A 23,086-nucleotide genomic window follows, 5' to 3' on the forward strand; every position below is an offset into this window, starting at 1 on the left:
TATGCCAAGTGTGTGGCTGTCCTTTTATTTTTTATAAATCTTTGAAATGTAAAAATTTTCAATATCTGGGAAGGCCAAGTCTCAGTTCTTCCATAGATCTTGCCTGAGTCTCACCCTAGAGCTCTGCCTCGAGGTCATGCAGGGGTCAGACAGGCCTTCTGTGCCTGCACTGCCCATGGTCCCTCTGCCTCCCAGGCAGAGCTCACTGGGCCTCACGTCTTGTCTGCAGGACCGGCTCTGGCTGGGACCACCTCAGGCCACACAGCAGCAGAAGTGACTTATAAACTCCAGTGGATCAGCTCTGTCCATGAGACACCCCTCCAGGGCTCCCCACTTCCTGGGAACAGCCAACCCTTCATGACAGCCCAGCCTCTCCTCCCTTCTCGTCACATCCCATGTGACGCCCTTCCTTCCCTTTCCTCCGGAATGCCGACTTCCCCTCCAGCTCGGCCTGGCTGTGTCTCTGCGATAAGATGCTGCCTGGCTGCCTCCTCTTCAAGCTTCGAATTCCACTTCTAAGTAAGAGGCTCTCGTCCCCCTCCCTCACCTCTTGCCACCTGCTCCTGGCCTTGCAGGGCTTGAACAATGCCTGGCGTGGTTATTTGTTTAGTTGTTTCTCTCTGCTTTCAGCAGGTGGGCTCCAGGGACAGAGCGACTTAGTCACAGTCACTGCCCTGTTCCCCGCGCCAGCTCAGCGCTCAGAACGCCCTGAGGCTGAGGAATGGTGACGGTCCCTCTCGGGCTCTTTCTGTTAGAGTCTCAGTGCCGCACTAGCAGCAGTGACCCTTGTACAAACGTCGTGACTAACCAGAGGGGAGAAAATAAAAAGTGACCGAGCTGGCCATCTAACTTGTGAAACTTTGCAAGGCACATTTACTCAGTCTCCGAACTGCTTGTGACTCAGGGTCCAAGCCAGGGTGACTCACTGAGGAAGGACGGCCGTTCGTCTGGGTTCTGTGCCCATCCGCCTTCAATGAGGGAGACCATCCGCGCGCGATGGGGGGTTCCGGGGGGCAGGCTCTCTTCGCTGGTGTCGGGCCGGTGTCCTTGCGACACACTGTACATAATCTGCAAAGGGTTGGTGACGTCTGTCAAGACAAATACACATCATTCATGGGAGAGTTTTATGATCCAATATGCTAGATGCATTCTAAAGCCTACCAAGAGAACAGTCTTAGGACTAATCACTGCCCTTTCTGCTAAGGGAACAGTGTGTCCCAGCATCGAGGCTGGCCTGGCTCCTTAGAGGAGCGTGGAGCTGGCTGCCCTCGGCTGGGCGTGGGATGATCTGGGCAATAGGCTGTGAGCAGTGCTGAGCTGAGCCGAACTTATTAGCCCAGGAAGGGCTATGGCGAGCGTGTCAAATTCACGGCCCATGCGCCACGTGCGGCCCAGCCAATAGAATGGTATGCAAGAAACGTTTTATAACTTAATTTTACAATACCCTGTTATACATAATCTATAATAATACAAGTATGATATGCAAATTGACCGAACGATTAAACAGCAGAATGACCATCTGGACTACCTTCCGGATGACCACGCTGACACACACTGGCGCCAGGCAAGGTGAGTGCGATGTGATTGGTTGGGGCCCCCACCATCGCCCTGCAGAGAAAGGCCCAGGCCACTGGGCAGTGGGGCGATCGATCGGGGGTGAGGGGGGGGGGAGGGCTCCGCCATCACCCCGCAGAGGGAGGCCCAGGCCAGCCAAGCGATCATATTCCACGCCTGTTGCTCGCAGAGGCCGGCCACTGGTGGTGGTGGTGGGGGGGCAGCACTGCACAGATGGCAAGCAGTGGCAGCGGCAGAGGCGGGCCAGCTGCCAGCAGCAAGGGAAGGAAAGCCCCAATAGCCCTGATTGCCTGCGAGGCCTAGGGAGCCTACCTGAGGAGTCCCGGATTGCGAGAGGGTGTAGGCCAGGCCGAGGGGACCCCCTGCCCCCTACCGTGCACTAACTTCATGCGCTGGGCCTCTAGTTATTAATAATGAACTAAATCGTTTGCTAATGATTGATTACTATAATGGTGTTGCATTCATTTCCCTTACACACCATTTCTCTCCACTAACACCAGCAGCGAGTATTTTAGCAGCCGATGGCCACATCTTTATTCTTGTACTGAGTTGTTTGGTGTGAGCAACAGAAATATTTTGCTTTTAGAGAACAAGAAAAATAGGTTTATTTGGGTTACGCTTATTAATTTGGGCAGTTATTCAGTGTCTGATAAGTGAATGTTCAAGACAAAATATTAATTTTTATTAAAATGTTCTATTATTTTATGTTAATGATGACTCATTTATTTTAGCCCTTTGTATTCAGCATGTCTCCATTGAAATAAACCTACATTTTCATGAAAATGGAAGCTTCTGTTATTTTGTGGCCCACACACAAGTAAACCTTGTTCATGTGGCTCATGTTAGTATTTGAGTTTGATGTGCTTGGGTTACACAACTAGCATCCAATGTAACTGAGAATACTGTTTTGTTTGTAAGCTGCTGAGACCCTGAGGTTGTCTGCTGCACAGCAAGTGACTTATATAAACTTCAAAGTAAGAAATGGCCCCAGCCGGCAGCTCAGTGGTTAGTTAGAGCATCAGCTATTTCACCATGGGGTCGCGGGTTTTAAAAAATATATATTTTTTCATTTATTTCAGAGAGGAAAGGAGAGTGAGAGAGAGATGGAAACTTTGATGATGAGAGAAAACCACTGATTAGCTGCCTCCTGGGCACTCCATACTGAGCATCAAGCCCACAACCCCAGGATGTACTCTGACGAGGAACTGAACCATGACCTCCTGGGTCATAGCTCAACCACTGAACCACGCCAGCTAGACAGGGTCACAGGTTTGATTCCAGGTCAAGGACACGTGTGTGGGTAGTGGGTTTGCTTCCTGTCGCCAATCAGGGCTCATGTGGGAGGCAACCATTCAATGTGTCTCTCTCACATCGATGTTTCTGTTTCTCTACCTCCCTCCCCTCTCCTTCCTTTCCTCTCTCTGAAAAAGCAATGAAAAGGATATCCTCCCATAAAGGTTAACAAAAAAATATTAAGAAATAATCTCAGAAAATTTAAGAATTATTCTTTAGTGTTTTCTGGTCTTTATATGGGAGCACTAATTAATTTTCATATGAACAGTTTTATAGCTGGATAAATCTTAGAAATAGGAATTACAAATTCTCATTTTACAGAGGACAAACTGAAGGTTCAAGAAATGTAATAGCTTGATGATAGAACTAATTACTGTCAGAGCAAGAACGAGCATCTGATTTTCCTGACCCTGAATCTAGTCTGCTGCTCAGTGTACACTGGGTTCATGGGAGTTATGTCTTTTTTAGTGTGTTTTCCACAAAACTGCCGGGGGCAGACTTACTGCCGATGAGCCACAGAGATTCTGCATGTGGCCCACAGCAGGACATCACTGAGGAGGTCAGCGCACACTCACCCTCAAAAGGCTGTTTTCTGGATAAGACTTCCCACATGATGACTGCATAGCTGTTGAATATAAAATGTACACAGCAGATTACAAACCAGCCCTGCGTGGTAAACTGCACACCAAATCTAAAGGCTGACTGTGAGATACTGCTTTGAAAGTGACAAGGTAGTGAGCTGCTGTATTCAGAATCAGCATATACAGCCAAGATGATGAATATTCAGTTTGTTTTGAAAGGGAATTAATCTTGCACCGGCCAGTTTGGCTCAGTGGATAGAGCATCTTCCTGCAGACCAAAGGGTCCTGGGTTAGATTCTGGTCAAGGGCACATACTTCGGTTGCAGGCTCCTTTGGACTGGGCCCTGGTTGGCGCATGTGCAGGAGGCAACCAATTGATGTGTTTCTCTCACAACGATATTTCTCCCTGTCTCTTCCACTCTCCCTAAATATCAATGGAAAAATATCCTCGGGTACAGATTTTAAAAAAAGAAAAAAAGAAAGGGAATTAGGCTTAATTTGAAAAATTAGGAAGTTACTGTCATAAAAACTTGAAGTGATATGCATAAATAGCTTATGAATCATTTAATAATCATTCTTAAACACGTGGATAAGCTATATCCTCTAATTACAGAGTTTTATTATTCACACAAAATAGAGAGCAATAAACAAAGGCTGTCCTTTCCGTATGTCCCCTCCCCCACCTACATCAAAGTCACATTTTAGTGATAGATCCCTGGAGCATTACATCGTAAATGGATAGGAGAATAGATGCGCTTCAAAATGTTTTCAAGGATCTCAATGTGGCTTAAAGCAAGGCGTCCTTAAATTCAGAAACACTTGTCACCGTGGCTCTCTTTATTTCCCCACGTGGCCTTGCCTCCGTTTCCCCCACACGTGGGCTCCCGTCCCCCACACGTGGGCTCCCCTGTTCCCCCCACCCTCCCACTGCAGCTTCCCAGTGCTGACTGCTCCCTCCACGCTCAGCGGTGAGCTGAGCAAGCGGCGCCGCACCTGTATATGTCGTGCTTGACGCTGGCCCTCGCTTTCTGCCCCGGCTCGTAGTTCTCGGGCGGCATGTAAATGATGGTCCCGCCTTCGGGGGCAGCCTTACTGTTCCGTGACTGTGACAGGGACATCAGGCGCCACTTCGATAAGCCAAAATCTGCGATCTGTGAGGGAAGAGCCAGGGATCGAATTTAGAGATGTTCTCTTTAAACCATGTTATATACAATATGTTAACATTTCATTTTTACACACGCCACTAGGCTCTTTGATTCTGTAGTGCCGAGCCCAGTAGTGGATGGAAGTTTAGCACCACAGGGTTCAGAGGCAGCTTCTGCAGAGGACAGGGGGCGTTTTCCCGTGTTCTGAGTGATGCACACGCTGTTTCTGACAAGCAGCTTCACAGCATGTGCTTCTCAAACCACCTGCCGCTCCGAGCTGACCTCCTCATCGCGTGGGAGCCTCACTCCAGTTATCATGGCTCAGGCTTACGTGTTCTTGTTCATAGCGCTCTAGAATAGCAGCCTTGCATTCTGAGAGAAGCAAATACCTACAGTGTGCAGTTTGTAAGCCTATGGTTCATGCTCCTCCCGGGTGAACCAGGTCTGTGGGCAGCAGTGCCATCAGGATAAAGCACTACGCCCACGCCAACGACACCTACAGCATTGGCACGGACCGGCCTGTGCTTCTGCCCGTCCTTCAGTTTTATCTGTAAGCCCCTGCACATGTGACACTCTGCCTGCCAGCTCAGTATTTAAAAGGTGCCTTATTTTTTAAAAACGGAAGACAAACGGTAAGGAGACACACGTCCAGCGGGCGGAGGCTCTTCCTCGCAGATGGCTGTGGGTCTGCAGGCCGCCACTGTGGAGCTCCCAGGAGCAGGGCAGCTGAGCCAGGACACTGTGCTTGTTGTTTAACACCCATATTTTCACTAGTTTCAACAAGAAATCTTCTGTTCAGTGTGTAGATGAATTTGAGATACAATATGGTCCCACTCCAAAGGGGAGGGGTGGAACAAGAGCAGTGTTAACATTTCTCTGTGCCTCGATGACCCATCTGTGGCCTGCGAGTGATAATTCTGGGGACCATGGGTTGTGCTGAAGGATCCAAACGGGCTGAGCGGGCATTGCTGAGGTGCTCCTCACAGGACTCCTTCCTGAAGGCTGCTCTGTCCACACAATGCACCCATCCCAGAGCCAGGCTCAGGCCAAGGCTCCGGGTGTGCGGGCTCCAGGGAGCTCCGGACCCGGCACTGAAACTGCTCCTCCCTCCACCTCGGAAGGCAACACTGCTCCTGACGCCATCTGCAGGGTAAGAAGCATTCTAGGACAGCCCAGTTTATCCCTGTCAGAGAGAAAGGTGCTAAAAAAGTAGGGTGTAGCCTCATGTATACCGGAGCCCTCATTTGCAAACAACTGTTCTCTGTGTTGGCCTGGATGGAGTGAGAGCAAGCACAGCCTGAGCGTGCTTCCCATTGCTCCCCTACGCACACACGGTCTCCTCTCTGTCTTCTCCCTGGCCTGGAGACTGCCAGGGTCCTCGCTCCTGCTGAGTCTGGCTTTCACACGGCCCAGGCGTCTCCCTCCTGTCACACAGCGTCCCCACGAAAGGCAGGGCTCTTAGGCTGCGTCTCTTGCAAAAGGAGAAGGGGGAGCGCAGCTCGAGGCCAGATGACCCCTCAGCAATGCAGGCAGACCCTGTCCCCACACAGGCTCTCCGCATGCATTTCCAGGCTAAAGGTTTTCTTCTCAAACTCAACATGAAAACACACGCCTCATGCCAATCAGCCACAATCCCGCCAGCCCCCTGGATCAGCTCCCTCTGTTCACACACACTATCCCTGTGCAAGGCAAACAAGCTGCGAGGAAGCCCCTGAGCGCTCTGGCTCCGGGGAGGACAGACAGAACACACACTTCATCTTCAAAGATGCCTGTCACTGCTTCATTTGTATCTAAGACCCCCTAATGGACACCTGACCAACAGATAACCAAATGGAATGTATACTTTTTAAAGTGGAAAAGTCTAAATTGAGCTTAATTAGTATAAACAATTTCGTTTTCTTTTAAAAAATATTTATTATTGAGAGTATTACAGATGTCGTCTCCCCTACCCCCCCCCCTTCCATTCCCCCCCCCCCCCCCCACAGTTCCCACCTTGCCCCTTCACCACCTTATAGTCTGTGTTAATAGGTAAGATCTTTGGTAATCTCCCCCCACATCCTTCTGAGATCCGTCAGTCTGTTCCATGCTTCTGCTTCTATTTTATTCACCAGTTTATTTTGTGCATTAGATTTCTTATTCGTTTATTTTGATTTTTAGGTTTAATTGTTGATAGGTATCTGTTGCCATTTTATTGTTCATAGTTTTTGTCTCTTCTTTTTCTTAAAGAGTGTCCTTCAGCATTTCATATAATACTGGTTTGGTGGTGATGAACTCCTTTAGCTTTTTCTTATCTGTGAAGCTCTTTATCTGACCTTCAATTCTACATGATAGCTTTGCTAGGTAGCGTAATCTTGGTTGTAGGTTCTTGCTGTTCATCACTTTGTATATTTCTTGCCACTCCCGTCTGGACTGCATAGCTTCTGTTGAAAAATCAGCTGACAGTTATATGGGTGCTCCCTTGTAGGTTACTGTTTTTCTCTTGCTGCTTTTAAGATTTCCTCTTTATCTTTTGCTCTTGGCATTTTAATTATGGCGTGTCTTGGTGTGGTCGTCTTTGGGTTTCTCTTGGTTTAGGTTCTCTGTGCTTCCTGGACTTGTAAGTCTATTTCTTTCACCAGGTGGAGGAAGTTTTCAGTCATTATTTCTTCAAATAGGTTTTCAATATCTTGCTTTCTCTCTTCTTCTTCTGGCACTGCCATTATGCAAATGTTGGTAGGCCTGAAGTTGTCCCAGAGGCTACTTACACTATCTTCATATTTTTGGAAACTTTTTTTATTTTATTTTTATTTTTTTGCTCTTCTGATTGGGTGTTTCATGCTTCCTCATATTCCACAAATTTGACTCTCAGCATCCTCTACTCTACTGTTGGATCCCTTAAATTATTCTTTATTTTGGTTAATGTATGCTTAATTTCTGACTTCTCTTTTTCAGGTCTTTGGTATTTTAAGGTCCTTGAAAAGTCTCATGAAGATTCTTGGATAATCTTGTAACTATGATTTTGAACTCTGTATCCAGTAATTTTCTTTCTTCCATTTCTCTAATTTGTGACATGATTTTTTGTCTCCACATTTTGGCTGCTTCCCTGTGTTTGTTTCTATGTATTAGGTAGAGAGAGCTGCTATGTCTCCTGGGGTTGGTAGAGTGGCTTTATGTAATAGATATCCAGTAGGGCCCAGCAGCTCAGCCTCCCCAGTCATCTGACCTGGGCACTCTAGGTGCTATCCTGTGTGGGCTGTGTGCACAGTCTTGTTGTAGTTGAGCCTTGATTGCTGTTGGCATCACTGGAGGGGATTGACCTCCAGGCCAATTGGCTGTGAGGACCAGCTGTAGCTAAAATGGGAGAGCTGCTGTGCAGGAAACACCTCTATAGAGCAGGACTTGCTTCAGTGGGGCTTTGGTGCTCACTGAGTCTGCCTCTTGAGTGTCTCACTTGTGGCTGTGTAGAGTTGTAATTTGCTATGGTCTGAAGCAATCTATGGGTGCATTGGCTCTAGGGCCTCCAGGGAGGTGCAAAGTCAGCCATTGCCTGGGGCCAACTGGCAGGAGATACAGAGGGATCTGCAGATGGCTGCTATTTGCAGTTTGTATTGGGTTTGTAGGTGCCCAGGTAAGGCCCATGTGTATGGGCAGGCTGCTGTGAGTGGCAGGACTTGGGCCTTTTATTGGTTTTGGGGGTACACTGTCACTAGCAGCAGCTTAAGAAATTTTAGCAAAGTCTGAAGCCTGAGCCAGGACAGGCCATTCATATAGAAAAGCTGATCCAAACAGCTAGGGTGGGCCTGTGAATTGGATAGGACAGGGTCTCAGGGACTCCCAAGGACAGAGCAAACAGTGTGCTCTAGGCTAATGGAGACTCCCATATGGTTGCTAGGCAGCCCTGTGATAGGGGAGATCCCAGCACAAGAACAATGACCCCTGCAAGAATACGTGTCTGGGAGGAGGCCTCCGTGTCCCTCAGCCACAACCCCTGCTGATTTTATAGCCTGAAGTTACAGGGACCTCTCTTTCCAGCTCTGGAGCCCTGGCCTGGGCTGGTGTGGGGCTCAGACCCCTTGCTCCTCAAGGGAGGACTCCATTGAGATGATCTCCCTCCCGATTAAAGAAATAGCACACACATAGGTGTCAGACCAGCCCATTCCACGCCTCTGCCTCCTACCAGTCTCAGTGTGCTTTCTTTACTTCTCTAGTTGTAGGACTTCTATTCAGCCAGATTTCAGGTGGTTCTGAATGATGGTTAGTTCTGTATTTCAGTTGTAATTTTGATGGGTTGTGAGAGTCAGCAAGTACAGGCATTTATCTATGCCGCCATCTTGGTTCTTCTCATATTTGAACATTTTTCTTTTAGATACTATGTTTCTGATTAGCATTCCAGTAAGAAATTGTACTTTAAAAATCTGTAAAAAGGTGTAAATTTACATTTAATTTTATTAAGTACTTTTACAGATGTTTTGCACTTCATTTAAAGGTTCTTCCAAGAAGATAAGTAGATAGATAATTCTTACATTTGTTGAGTCATGATGAATTTTTACTTTTATTTTATTGTGTGTGTGTATATATATATATATATATATATATATATATATATATATATTTTATTATTTTTTTTAATCCTTATCTGAGGATATTTTTTCCACTGATTTTTCAAGAGTGGAAGGGAGGGAGGGAAAGACAGAGAGAAATGTTGACAGAGAGGGACCCATTGATTGGTTGCTTTCTGCAGGTGCTCCGACCCAAGCTGAGGATCAAATCTGCCACCAGGTATGTGTCCTTGACTGGGAATCAAACCTGGTCCTTGGGTTGATTCTCTAACCACTGAGCATGGACAGGGCAGGAATTTTTGCTTTTTTTTTAAAATATGGTTTTGTTGATTTCAGAGAGGAAGGGAGAAGGAGAGGGAGATAGAAACAGCGATGATGAGAATCATTACTGGCTGCCTCTTGCACACCCTATACTGGGGAGTGAGCCTGCATGTAGGCAAGTGCTCTGACTAGGAATGGAACTATGACTTCGTGGTTCATGGGTTGACACTCAGCCACAGAGCCACGCTGGTCAGGCTGACTCTTTACTTTTAAGGAACATGTATGAAATAAACAGTGAAGACACAGTAAATACAAGAGAATGTTGCTAATTTATAAGAATAGTATTAGAAAAGTCACAGTTCTATCTGTATGTGCTACAGTTAATTAAAATTTACAAAAATACATCAAGCCAAACTATTTAAACATTCTATTCACATCAAAGACCAAGGTGCTCTCTGATCAAAGAAGAGAATGATTGCCTGTTACTTTGCTTCTGTATTCTCTGAACTGAGTCGCAGAAAGCCAACTCCAAGGAAGTTGAAAGGGTTATAAAATGCAAGTCTTAGGTATTTTATATACACTTCAGGTTCTTTTATTTAAATAAATTTTTATTGTTCATATTATTACAAATGTTCCTTTATTCCCCCCCCCGCCTCCATTGCTCTCCTCCACCAGGTTCCCACCCCACCCTCTGCCCTTTCCCCACTCCCCATTGTCCTCATCCATAGGTGCACAGTTTATGTTCAGTCTCTTCCCACATCCCCCTCTCCCCCTTTCCCCAAGAATCGTCAGTTCACTACCCTTCCATACCTCTGATTCTATTATATTCACCAGTTAATATTGTTCATCAGATTTAAAAAAAAAAATTTCCTTGGTTTTTAGATTCACTTGTTGATAGTTACGTATTCGTTGTTCATAATTTTTATCTTTATTTACTTTCTCTTCCGAAAGAACCCCCTTCAGCAATTCATATAATTCTGGTTTGGTGGTGATGAACTCATTTAGCTTTTTTTTTATTAGTGAAGGTCTTTATCTGACCTTCGATTCTGAGTGATAGCTTTGCTGGATAGATTATCTTTGGCTGTAGGTTCTTACTATTCATCACCTTGAATATTTCTTGCCATTCCCGTCTGGCCTGCATGGTTTCTGTTGAGAAATCAGCTGATAATTGTATAGGTGCTCCTTTATAGGTACCCGCTTTTCTCTTGCTGCTTTTAATATTCTCTCTTTGTCTTTTGCTCTTGGAATTTTAATTATGATTTGTCTTGGTGTGGTCCTCTTTGGATTCCTTTTGTTTGGAGTTCTGTGCGCTTCCTGGACTTGTAAGACTAATTCTTTCACCAGGTGGGGGAAGTTTTCTGTCACTATTTCTTTCAGCATGTTTTCAATATCTTGCTCTCTCTCATCTTCTGAGACCCCCACTTCAGTTTCTTGAGAATTTGCAAATACTTCCCAGTACTATCAGTGTTCTTTGTGGGATAGCATATGAGAAAAGTGAAAGTCATTCTGATTTTTACAAAGGAAAAATATTATTGATTTCACAAGTTTCCATACTGGCGGGAGACTATCCTTACCCCCGGTTTTAAAATTTTAGAAAATTTATAAAACTCAATGAGCAATTAATGAAAGAGCCAGCAAGAATTCATGAAAAACAAAAGTTAAGCGGAAACCAGTGTCAATTTCAGACCGCAGGCTGCTGCTGTGCGCGTGGACAGTCCCGGAAGTTCCGTGCTCACGGGACTGCTCGCGGAAGGAGCGGCACTACCGGCAGCGTCAATGTGAGAGCAAGCTGTGTATCACAAAACATGTCAATGTGCTGCTAACTGCATCCCTGGCCGCAGAGATCTGGAAGTCACTCAGCAGATAGACCAAGCTCTGCTGCCGGGATGCACTCTGTAGAGCACATGAAGAGGCGGCGTGGCTCGAGTGGTGATGCATGAAAAGAACGGACCTCAGGGCTTGCTGTTGACCCAACCTGCCTGTGGGGATATGGCTGCTCCCCCAGAGCTAATAAATTATAAGGAACTGTTAAGTAACGTCTTTAGGACTAGGGTAAAGGACCCTCCCTTCAATTCTACAGTGGAGAGTGTTTTGTTCAGTTCTGAGGACCAACATTTGAGTGACTGAAACACAGATTCATCTAAATAGTGCTAGGGGTGGTAGCAGGCAGTCTGAGGCAGAGCGATAGCTTCCAAATAGGGGCAGGGCTGTCCTGCAGAGGCAGAACTGGAGCCCGTGGGCAGGAGCGGCAGGAGCGGCAGGGGAGGAGTGTTGGCTGATCACATAAGAAATGGCAGTCATTCCAGGATGGATGTTGAAACACCCGTCACGGGATAACTGCCTGGGGGCTAGGGATGGCTGCAGTGAGGCCGCAAGAGCTGAAGCAGGGTCCCTAACTGATGTCATCGGCTAGTCTCTCTTGCTAGCAAGGCTGAGGAAGTGCTATCAGCAAAGGTTTATTTTTCACTTAAATTTTCTTACATTTTTTTTGCACTAATTTTTCTATTGTTCCAATTTCCCCATTAGTTATTTGAACATTTTTAATATTTAAAATAATCTTCAATCATATATATTATTGATTGAAATGTAGCAAAATATTATGTAAAAAAGAGCTACTTTAGTATTAAGAAGGGTAATTGAAATCCCTATATCTGCTGCCGTTAGATGCCTACATCTTTTCCTTTATACAACATTAATTCAAAGTGAAAAAATTAACTCGAAAGCATAAAATGATACAACTTTTAGAAGATAAGCTAGAAGAAAATCTTCAATACCTATGCTTACTGAAGAGTGCTTAGTCATGACAGTGAAAGCATGACCCTAAAAGAAAAACATGGTTAGCTGAACTTCATAAAATGAAAGATTTTGTGAAATAAATCTTTGTGAAAGAACTTGCTTAAAGAATGAAAAGAATGAGCTATGCACCAGGAGAACGAGCTATGCACCAGCAAACTACATATCTGATGAAGGACTCATATCAAGAAAACACATACAACTCTCAAAACCGACAGTAAAGAAAACCTCAAAAATCCCATCAGAAAATGGCTTCAGACATAGCATTTCACTGAAAAGGTATACAGATGACACATGGCACATGAGAGGGTGCTCATCATTAGCCATTAAGAAGGTACAAATTAAGACCACAACGAGCTATTATAACAAATTTGTCAGAACAGACAAAATAAAAACTGGTGGTAACTCCAAATGCTGGCGAGGATGTGGAAAAGCTGGGTCTTAGAATGCATGGCTGGTGGAATATAAAATGGTGCAGCCACTCGGGTGGAAAGTAGTTGGATAAAATAGATCTTAAAAAGCTAAATGTACTCTTACCATGTGACCAAGTAGTTGGGCATCTATCCTAGAGGAATGAAAATTAATGTTCATTCAAAAGTTGTACAGGAGTTTTTGTGGGAACTTTCTAATAATTGCCAAAGACTGGAATGACCAATGTCTCTCAACAGGCGAATAAACAAGGGGTATTCCCATATGTGGGATCTCTTCAGCAATAAACAAAGAACAATTACTAATGCAAGTAACAACTTGGTTGGATCTCAAAGGCATTATGCTAAGTAAACAAAGCCAATCTCAACGTCTCCCACACTATGATTCTGTTTAGGAAGCTCCCCGAATTGACGAGATGCAAGAGGAGGAAAGCAGGTGGGTGGTTTCCTGGGCCAGGGATGGCGCAGGGCAGGAGGGTGTGGCTGGAAGGAGCACATGAGTGCTCTGTGGTGTGGGCGCTGAGCTCAGTGATCAAGTGACACAGAACTACATGTGTCCATCGCACCAAAGCCAAATTCTTGATCTTGAAATTGTACTGTCATTATGTGTGATGCAACCACTGGCAGAAAATGAGTAAAGGGCACATGGGACCTCTCTGTATTACTTTGGAAACTTGGTATGAATCTATAACAAATTCAAAAATGAAAGTTAAAAAAGGTGTGCTCCACAATTTCAATCCAGAATGTAATCATTTTGTATTTTGTGCTGTAATGGGTCTATCTCTGTAGTGTAACAGGGACATGGAAAAGGGAGAGATTCATTTGACCAGGTGAAAAAATTACTAATGATTTTTCAAAGGATGTACATAACTTAAAAAAAAAAAAAAAAAAAAGTAATGACCTTAACATGAAATTCATTATCCAATAAGATATTCTGAGTCTTCAGGTCATGATGCAGAAGAGGAGGGTTCATATTGTGCAGGTAGTTCACGCCCAGGGCGATTTCATGCAGGATGCGGAATCTCAGTGGCCAGGCCACTTCCGGATATTCCGTTTTCTTCATATATGCAAGAAGACACAAAGCCAAAGTCAGTGGCCAAATTTCCATACATTCATACTTAGGAAGTTAAATGTTCAATGAGAAATACAGCATAAATTAAGGTCAAAATATAAGCTCATTTATTTTACATAGTAACAAATTTGACATCAACATCACTGTATCCTATTTCCCTAACCCTTAAGAGAAAATAACTTTATAGTACTGATACTTATTCCCTTTTAGTCTATATTGGTAATGTAACTACATGATATTGGTTATCTTTTTTCAGTTGGCACAGTTTCAATTACTTTTTAATCTATGTAACACTCATGCACATACACACATACCCACCTCCCCATTTTATGGCTTATATCAAGTGGCCTGTGCACACATGAGAGCACACAGACACATAATTTGTTTCTAGTATGTACCAAACCATTTATTCAAATTAATGTTTTAACTTTCTGATTAATATAAAATTAATCATTGTATCTATTAAAAAGTATGACCATATTATATTTATTGACTAAGCATTAATATTTCACACTTTTACTAATGTAATTAATTTATTTACATTTCAACTTGAAAAATTAACCTTGAATTTTATTTTTATGAAGAAGGCAAAGTTCATATTTACTTATAAAGCATTTATATTGCAGACATTTAAAGCAATGTTTTATATTTCTTGGTACTTACAAGTGATATCCATTTGAACTTTCATTAAATAAATTCTGAACATAAAATTTTAATATATTTTTTATTGATTTTTCACAGAGAGGAAGAGAGAGGGATAGAGAGTTAGAAACATCGATGAGAGAGAATCATCGATCAGCTGCCTCTTGCACACCCCCTACTGGGGATGTGCCCGCAACCACAGTACATGCCCTTGACCGGAATCGAACCCGGGACCTTCCAGTCGGCAGGTAGACGCTCTATCCACTGAGCCAAACCGGTCCCAGCTGAACATAAAATTTTAATCAGAACCTTAGGAAAATGAGTATACTCAGAAAAATCAGGTATCTAGGGAAGGTTCTCAGTGAATCATCAGGCACCAGGCCCTGAGCATATTTTCTATCTGGGCATATTTTCTTTTCTTTTTTTCTTTTTTTTTAAATACATTTTATTGATTTTACACAGAGAGGAATTGAGAGGAACAGAGAGTTAGAAACGTCAATGAGAGAGAAACATCGACCAGCTGCCTCTTGCACACCCCCTACTGGGGATGTGCCCGCAACCAAGGTACATGCCCTTGACCGGAATCAAACCCGGGACCTTTCAGTCCCCAGGCCGACGCTCTATCCACTGAGCCAAACCGGTCCCGGCTATCTGGGCATATTTTCTATGCTTCTACTGAAAGCTCCAAACTGTGCTTAAGAGGTTTTTTTTTTTTTTTTTCCCTGCTGAAACCGGTTTGGCTCAATGGATAGAGCGTCGGCTTGGGGACTGAAGGGACCCGGGTTCGATTCCGGTCAAGGGCATGTACCTTGGTTGCGGGCATATCCCCAGTGGGGGATGTGCAAGAGGCAGCTGATCGATGACTCTCCCTCATCGATGTTTCTAGCTCTCTATCTCTCTCCCTTCCTCTCTGTACAAAATCAATAAAATATATCTTTTTTTAAAAAGAGTTTTTTTCTGCAAATGGATCAGCTTATAGTTCAGTGATCACCTGGCATGAAAGTGGGTTGGAATACTTTGTGCTGATACTGGATTTTGACTTATTTCAGCAATCTTTCATGAGGGCAGGAGGGGTGCTTCAAGGCAAACCCCCTAATAATACAATACAGGAAACCAAAGAAACACAAATTCTCATGCTGAACATTAGTTCCTCTGATATATACAGAGCCCCGTCCACTCAGTGACTGAATCTTTTACTCCATCAAAAGGTAACTTTCTGACAATTATGTCGGTGACAGAGGGAGAAGTCCTCTCTGCACATGTGTGACATGGGAACTTCTGGCCAGGGCTCCTTCCAGGAGTTGGCAGTCCCTGTGGAGGCTCTAGAATTCTGGAGGCTCAGACCTGGCTGCCCGAACATCTGCGCACTGGGTGTGGGAAGCACACATTAGAATTCCTACTTCTTTCTCAAAAAGAAGTTGTGCTGGATTAATACGTGCATCTGGGCTGCGGTGGTGGTTACACACACCTCACACATTGACCCCATCCTGCTTTACCCAGAACGTGATGTGTCCCAGGCAAAGAGGAAGTCCCTCCCCCAGAGGCTGTGCTGCCAGCAGCCCCTTCCTCCCATCAGAACACAGATGGACAGGGATTTAGGATTTTACACTTTATATTACCTAGTTTAAACTAAACCAACCTCGCTAAGTAGACTGAGTATTGTTGTTTGTAACATGTTTTATTGATTTCAGAGCCGAAGGAAGAGGGAAGAGATAGAAGCATCAATGATGAGAGAATCATTGATCAGCTGCCTCCTGCTCACCCCGCACTGGGGACCAAGCACACACCTCGGGCATGTGCCCTGACTGGAACTGAACCCGAACCCTGCAGTCCGCGGGCTGACGCTCTATCCACTGAGCCAACCAGCTAGGGCTAGATTGAGCGTTTTAAAAAGATTGATTAAGAGAAACTGCAGGCTGGAGATCATATCCACTCCAGCAAACAGATGCACACACACAGTCTGAGAATGAGGTCCCCAAATCTGTTTCCTGATGGGATGCCAATCAAAGCCAGAGTTCCTGGTTCCTGGAGAAAAAAGTAAGCGGCGCACACCATTCTCAGTCATAAAAAGCCAATGCATTTGGTCCTCAGCGACAGACATATCTGGCCCAGTAATTAAGAATTTTATGAACTGGTACTATTGACATCAGTTTGAATCCTAAGTTGTCCTTAACATAAAATAAAATCCGGCCTGACAGTGGACCATGCAGTGTGCCCTTTACCTTTCCTCTCTCTCATGCAGACCTGATTACACACATGGACTGGAATTCAGTGTGGAACTCAGTAACCTAAGCAAAAGAACCTCGACCACTTAGCATAGAAGGCCTGGCTTCACATTATTTTTAACACAAAAGAAGCCATAGAGGGTGAAACTTTAGCACTGCGTTGTTTTTCATTATTCTTTTTTTGATTCATCTATATTGATCCCCAAATAACCGAAGCACTTTATAGCTTCATTAACGGAATTACAGCCACTGAAAATGTATAATACTTACCCTATGCAGGAGTTCATTTAATGATCCATTTGGCATGTATTCAGTAACTATTCCCAAAAATTCAGGCTCATTGCAAATTCCCAAAATTGGAAGAATGTAACTAAATCTAGCTTTGTGTAAAATTTCAGCTTCTCTTAAGACATCATTTCTTTCACTAAAGAAAAAGAAAGCAAAATTATCTTTAAAGTAATGGAAAATACACAGTTATCATGCCCATGATAAGTTAGCCTGGACTTTTTCAGTAATTAGCTTTTGACTTCTTGTAAATTGTGCAACTCTCTGTCCTTTAGTTTCATCATATTTAAAGTAGGGAAAACACCTACCCCGATAGTCTACAAGTTTGTTTACAGACCAAAATAACTTCTATAAGCCACTGACAGGAAAAAGTGCTATGCCTAGGCTATCATTATGATATTTCACTAGGAAAGGAAAGAACACTCTGGGTAAGTTTACAAAGTCTATAGTATTAGAACGATTGGTGTGTGAACTGATTAAACTATTAAGTTTATGTTATATTAAGATTATCAGATTGATTCGATTATATTAAATTTATAGTTGCATACCATGTAAAAATTCCCCAAATATCCTGACTATTAAGACATCTCAAGTTGTAGATTTAAATAACTAGGTTCTTAAATAACTAAGTTGCATGAGGATCAATGCTACTCAGGAATTATCCTCTGGGGCCCAGGAAGCGAGCACTGAGAACAGGCGAGTGCTTCTAACAGGTGCCTGGGGGGACTCAGGGTCCTGGTCCATTTGCTTATTCCTACATAAAACAAATAAATATGGAACCTTAATTAAGAATAAAAAGTGCCAGCATTATGGAGAACATAAAGATGAACGTAGTCTGTGCGCTCAAGCTGCCCAGAAATCTTTTTAAAGAAAAATAAAAACTCACTGTGATTTTGATTTGCATTTTCCTGGTGGTAAGTGATGCTGAACACCTTTTCAAACACCTGTTGGCTAACTGTATGCCTTTGGATGTGTTAGTTACCGTGACTTGGTAACCTTTCCACAATATATGCGTGTCAAATCATCATGTAGTATACTTAAATACAGTCATACACGCAGTCCGTGGCCACACAGGATGGTGGTCCTGCAGATCACAATGGAGCTGAAGCAGCCCTGTGGCTCCGGGGCGCTGCAGCCCTCCTGAGGTCTAACCTGTGCTGTTTCACACAGGGACACGCTGCACGGCTTACGGCCGGGGGAGCAGCGGGCTCTGCACCGGCCCAAGGCTGTGTCAGTGTCCTTACGATGTGCGTGAGCACGACAACAGAATCGTCTAAGGACGCACCTCTTATACTGGTCCCTGTCATTAAGTGGCACATGATTGTATATAATTATATCAATTATATTTGCCAATTATTCATTAGTAAAGTTAAAAATAAGGAAAGATTTAAAAAGAAAAATAAACATAAAATATAAGGCAATTATTCATTAATAAAATTAAAAATTTAAAAAAACTTAAGATATAAGGCAGAATGTGATTAGTGCCACAAACACACACGTGACTAACTGAATAAATGGAGGACTGTGGGAACCCAGAGGAAGGCGGGAACACTGGGCTCGGGAGTCTGTCGTCAGGGAGGTGGGCAGAATCTACCTTTGGAGAAAGGGCATCTAAGGCCCACGTGGGCTCCAAAATGAGAGGGGCTGCCCCCAGGGCGGGGCCGTGCCTGGCACTCAGCAGCGGTTTAATGGACAAGCACCAAATGTGTTCAAGGAAGTGAGAGTGAGGGCCCAGCTTCCTGTGAATCAGGCCGCACAGCAGCCCGAAGGGGCGGAGGTGACCAGGGCGGCAGGGCCATGTCTGAGTCCTGAAGCCGGGGGAGGGCGTTGACACTGTTTGCTGGCCCGAGTTGGGACTGCAGGTTTTTAAGCAGAGAAATGACATAAGCAGGACAAACTTTTAGGATTCACTTGGCAGCAGGATGTAGGAGCAGCAGAAAGAGGTAGAGCTTGAGTCGGGCGTTAGCTACGATACTAGTTAAGATGTGAAGCAATGCAAGTCTGAAACTAAAGGCCACAGTGGGAATGGAAAGAAAAACACCAGCTCACTAGGATGTCCAGGCTGTTGTGGTGAACGGGGAGGTGAGGGGGTGGGGGAGAAAGAGAGGGGAGGGAAGGGGGAGAGGGTGGGGGAGGGGAAGGGAGGGGAGGGGGAGGGGGAGGGGGAGGGGAGGGAGGGGGGGAAGGGGAGGGAGGGGGAGGGGAAGGGAAGGGGAGGGAGGGGGAGGGGAAGGGAAGGAAGAAGGGGACCCATCAGTTTTCACGGGGATGAATGGGTTGGTCGCAGCACTGACAGAAGAGAACCATCGCAAGAAGAAGCCTGCTGGGTAAGTGATGGTGATGAGTCGCACCAAGCTCTGCAAGAATGGCTGTTGCAATAAGAAAAGCAGCAGACATTTCAGACCAGATAATGAGGCCTGCTTTAAAAATAAACAGAGACCAATAAGCCGAAAAATCCTAGTCATGTATGTTTTGAATACACACACACACACACACACACACACACACGTTTAAAATCCAAGACTTGGAAAATGGCACACCCCTTTTCTTCAGCCACTTTATATCCCAACCATGAAGCAACCAATTAAATCAGTTTGTGAGACCAGTTTTAATTAAAGCTACATTCCCTAAGTTAAAACAGTTCTATATTCCCAACAAAACAGTTACTAGGCAGCACGCAGGCAGGGAGACAAGACCACCCGAGCCTCCAGGACACTCAGAAAGAACCTCAGACAGACGATACCCGCGGAAGTCTCGCTGGTACTGCCCTCCTCCCAGGATGGGTATGAGGTCTTCTACCTTCTACTCTGAGCTATTGAGTGTCAGCCACTTCCTAGGCACTGTCACAGGGGCTCATTATCCCGCTGTACTCAGGGCTCTGGGGCGTCAGTCATTCGTCATTCGTACTTCTCTAGAGGCTACACCAAGAGCAAGGGGCAGGTGGAGTCAGGTTTGAAGTGCCCTCGGGGGACTCAAAAGCCTGTGTTCTTTCCATTCCAGTGTGATCAGAGAAGAAGGGGGTTCTTAAAATCAGGTTTTGGGAACTTTGAGTGAGTGGGAAAACAAAAAAAGCCAAAACAATTTAAAATAGGGTTTTATTATTTAAAAATGTAAAACTGTGAAATACAGCTTCTATGGATGTATCACCAAGATGACCAGCCAAAAATCAATTATGGCATCTACAGTAAGGTGACCAGATGTCCCGCGTCCCTCAGCGTTTTAAAAAAGTCCTGATTTTTGGAAAGAATGCACGACAAGCTAGGGAACGGCAGGAGAACGGGAAGGGAATATACTGTTTTTGGCAGCCATGTGGCTATTTAGCCAGGATATGAGTTTTATATTATTTTTGTTAATTTTATAATGTTAAGTTTTAATAATAACAAAAAATTGTTGAGTACTGATTATCGAGAACTGCTTATCAAAGTTCGCATTGTTGATCAGTTGTTAGAATTCGACCACTATTGTTTGGACTTAATGAACAATGGCATTTTTTGGGATGGGCAACGACGAAAACGTTTTGTAACTGTCTCTCAGATGACACACATTGTACTGCGTGCTAGTAAGCTAGTTAAACAAGTGATGTTATTACAAATCAGCTATTCAGATAATTTATGTATTTATTTCATAAATACATAAAATTTCTTGAATTTGGCAGACAGTAGTCATATAATTTATATTTTATAGTGGTGGCAAAAAGTCTAGCGCCAGCCTTGAAAGTGACACTTAGACTATACATAATTTTTATTTGTTTATTGTATTTGTAAATTGCACTTATGTTGAAATTTTAAAAAATATATCACAATACTATTTTTGCGTTCTATGAAAACTTTTGTTGCTCCATATAGACCAAATTTTTAATCAAGAAACATCCCCCCACCCCCACCCCCGGTCAATGATGTTAAAATCTGGTCACCTTAGTCTACCGGGTGTTTGACCACCACACCAGTCCCATCTGCACATAAGGAGCTGGGAGAGCCGGGAAGGCCCTCTCGGGGGCAGAAATCAGGTGTGGAGGGCTGACCAATCCCTAAACATCAACTAGTTTTCTTTCAAGTGGCCCCTAGACACACGCACACCTCATCCAGGCCGGATGCCATTGCACGTCTAGCCTCTCCCGCTGGATCCGAGCGGAGCGGCTCAGACGGCGCCTGCGCTGCGGCTGCTCCCGTGGGCGCGCGGGAGAGGGCCGTGATGGCTGGTCCACCGCCTCACGGCTGCTTGTCGACAGTTAGTTTCCTAGCGTACGGAGAATTCTAGATTATGAGAAGTGTCCATGAGTAAGGAAAGGGAACTTCCACTTCGTCCCTTGGCCCACGCGGCACAAACTTGAATGAAGGTCCCGGCGGAGGCGCCGCCTGCTCTGGGAGGACCAGGGCCTCGGCGCGAACCCGCCTGCGCAGAGCCCACTCCGCACGGCCCCCGCCCGCGCGGCCGCCGCCCTCCGCTCTCACACTCCCGGCGGCGGCGGCGGCGGCCGGGCCCGCGAGCCGGCGGGGAGCCCTCGGGCCTCCGGTGAGATGGGCGCAGGGAGTGGGCGCGGCCGCGAGCGGGGCAGGCAGGGGCTGCCCCGAGCGAGGCGGGTCCGGCGCTCTGGAAACGAAACCGCCCGCTCCTCCGAGAGCCGGCGGCCCGCGCTTCCGGCCGCGCAGACAGTCCTTCCCGGGCGGCCCTCCCGCGCGAGCAGCCGCGGCCGCCACCCGGCACCGCGCCGCTCGCCGCCACAGCGCGCCCGGCCCAGCCCGGGCGGCGCGGCCGGAGCGCGAGGGGCGGGGCGGGGCGGGCGCCTACCTGTCGAGCAGCGGCGTGTGGATGTGCAGGTGCTTCACCGCCACCTGCACGCGCCAGTCGGCGTGGCGCGCGGACGACACGGTGCCGGACGCGCCGCGGCTGAGGAAGCGCAGGTCGGCGAGCTTGTGGGAGGGCACGGCGGGCAGCGCGCTGCAGATGGGCTCGGCGCTCATGGCTCCGGCCGCGCGGCCGCTCCCGCGGCCCACGCTCGGCTCCGGCCCCGCCCTGCGGGCGGCCAGACCTGCTGCTGCCGGTGGGCACTAGGTCGCCAGGTCGCCCATGCCCACGCGGCTGCCCGCCGCCGCTTCCCCGGAGCCGTGCCGACTGCAGTCCGTCTGAGACTGGCGGCCCAGCGGCCTGGGCGGTGAGGCGCCTCCCCCCGCCCCGCGCCGTCTTGCCCCTCCGCCCGCGGCACCGCGCGGGCCCCGCCCCTCCACTGGCTCCTCCTTAGCCCCGCCCTCCGCCCCGTGCAGGCCCCGCCCTTCACACTGGCTTCTCCCCAGTCCCGCCCCCCGCCCCGCGCAGGCCCCGCCCCTCAACTGGCTCCTCCTTAGCCCCGCCCTCCGCCCCGTGCAGGCCCCGCCCTTCACACTGGCTTCTCCCCCGCCCCGCCCCCCGCCCCGCGCAGGCCCCGCCCCTCAACTGGCTCCTCCTTAGCCCCGCCCTCCGCCCCGTGCAGGCCCCGCCCTTCACACTGGCTTCTCCCCCGCCCCGCCCCCCGCCCCGCGCAGGCCCCGCCCCTCAACTGGCTCCTCCTTAGCCCCGCCCTCTTCCCAAGCGCAGGCCCCGCCCTTCATACTGGCTCCTTCCCCGCCCCTCACACTGGCTCCTCAGCCCCGCCCCCACGCGCCTCTCCTGGGCGCCTCCCGCGCTTCTCACCCGCTGGCTGGCGGGGAGGAGCCGGGCTCCATTCCTCCCCTGCCCTGTGGGGCCGCGCTGCCCGGGTCTGTGGTGGTGGGGGGTGGGGGGTGGGGGGTGGGGGGGGGGGGTGGGGGGGGTGGGGGGGTGCGGGGGCGGGGGAAACACTGAGGGCGGCGGCCTCACGCGCTCCTGAGCCCGTGGCCGCGGACCTGTCGCCCCGGGCGGCCGCCTCAGCTACTACTGCGGCACAACCGGGCGGCTTCCAGCCCGTTTCAGGGGCGCCCCTGCCCATTCCGGGTGCCTGGCGGGGTGCCTCAGTCAGCCGGCTGCACGCCTTCATTCACTCCTTCATCCATTCCTTCATTCCTTCATCCACTCCTTCACTCCTTCATCCACTCCTTCATTCCTTCATTCACTCCTTCATTCCTTCATCCACTCCTTCATTCCTTCATCCACTCCTTCATTCCTTCATCTACTTCTTCATCCAGTCCTTCATTCCTTCATCCACTCCTTCATCCACTCCTTCACTCCTTCATCCACTCCTCACTCCTCATTAACTTCATTCCTCATCACTCCCTTCCTTCCTTCATCCACTCCTT

The 23,086-nt window shown here is 47.0% G+C and overlaps 1 protein-coding gene and 1 long non-coding RNA gene across 2 annotated transcripts in view; one reads left to right on the forward strand and one right to left on the reverse strand.

Annotated features, from left to right (window-relative positions):
• RIPK2 (receptor interacting serine/threonine kinase 2) overlaps window positions 1-21,954 on the reverse strand; it is a 33,147-nt gene extending 11,193 nt beyond the window's left edge. Inside the window, exons 1-6 of the mRNA XM_036437337.2 lie at window positions 21,627-21,954; window positions 16,824-16,977; window positions 13,516-13,671; window positions 4,443-4,600; window positions 3,444-3,493; window positions 927-1,088 (exon numbers count right to left, since the gene is read on the reverse strand). Coding sequence (XP_036293230.1) covers window positions 927-1,088; window positions 3,444-3,493; window positions 4,443-4,600; window positions 13,516-13,671; window positions 16,824-16,977; window positions 21,627-21,799 — 853 coding nt within the window. The 5' untranslated portion in view covers window positions 21,800-21,954. The remainder of the gene's footprint in view (window positions 1-926; window positions 1,089-3,443; window positions 3,494-4,442; window positions 4,601-13,515; window positions 13,672-16,823; window positions 16,978-21,626) is intronic.
• LOC123652324 lies at window positions 9,872-10,909 on the forward strand. The gene is made up of 2 exons (XR_006741602.1): window positions 9,872-9,979; window positions 10,821-10,909. It is a non-coding gene; the product is annotated as an uncharacterized LOC123652324 (long non-coding RNA).
• Window positions 21,955-23,086: the final 1,132 nt, after the last annotated feature.

Source organism: Pipistrellus kuhlii, unplaced genomic scaffold (genome assembly GCF_014108245.1).
Source record: "Pipistrellus kuhlii isolate mPipKuh1 unplaced genomic scaffold, mPipKuh1.p scaffold_m20_p_14, whole genome shotgun sequence".
NCBI classification, from domain to species: Eukaryota; Metazoa; Chordata; class Mammalia; order Chiroptera; family Vespertilionidae; genus Pipistrellus; species Pipistrellus kuhlii.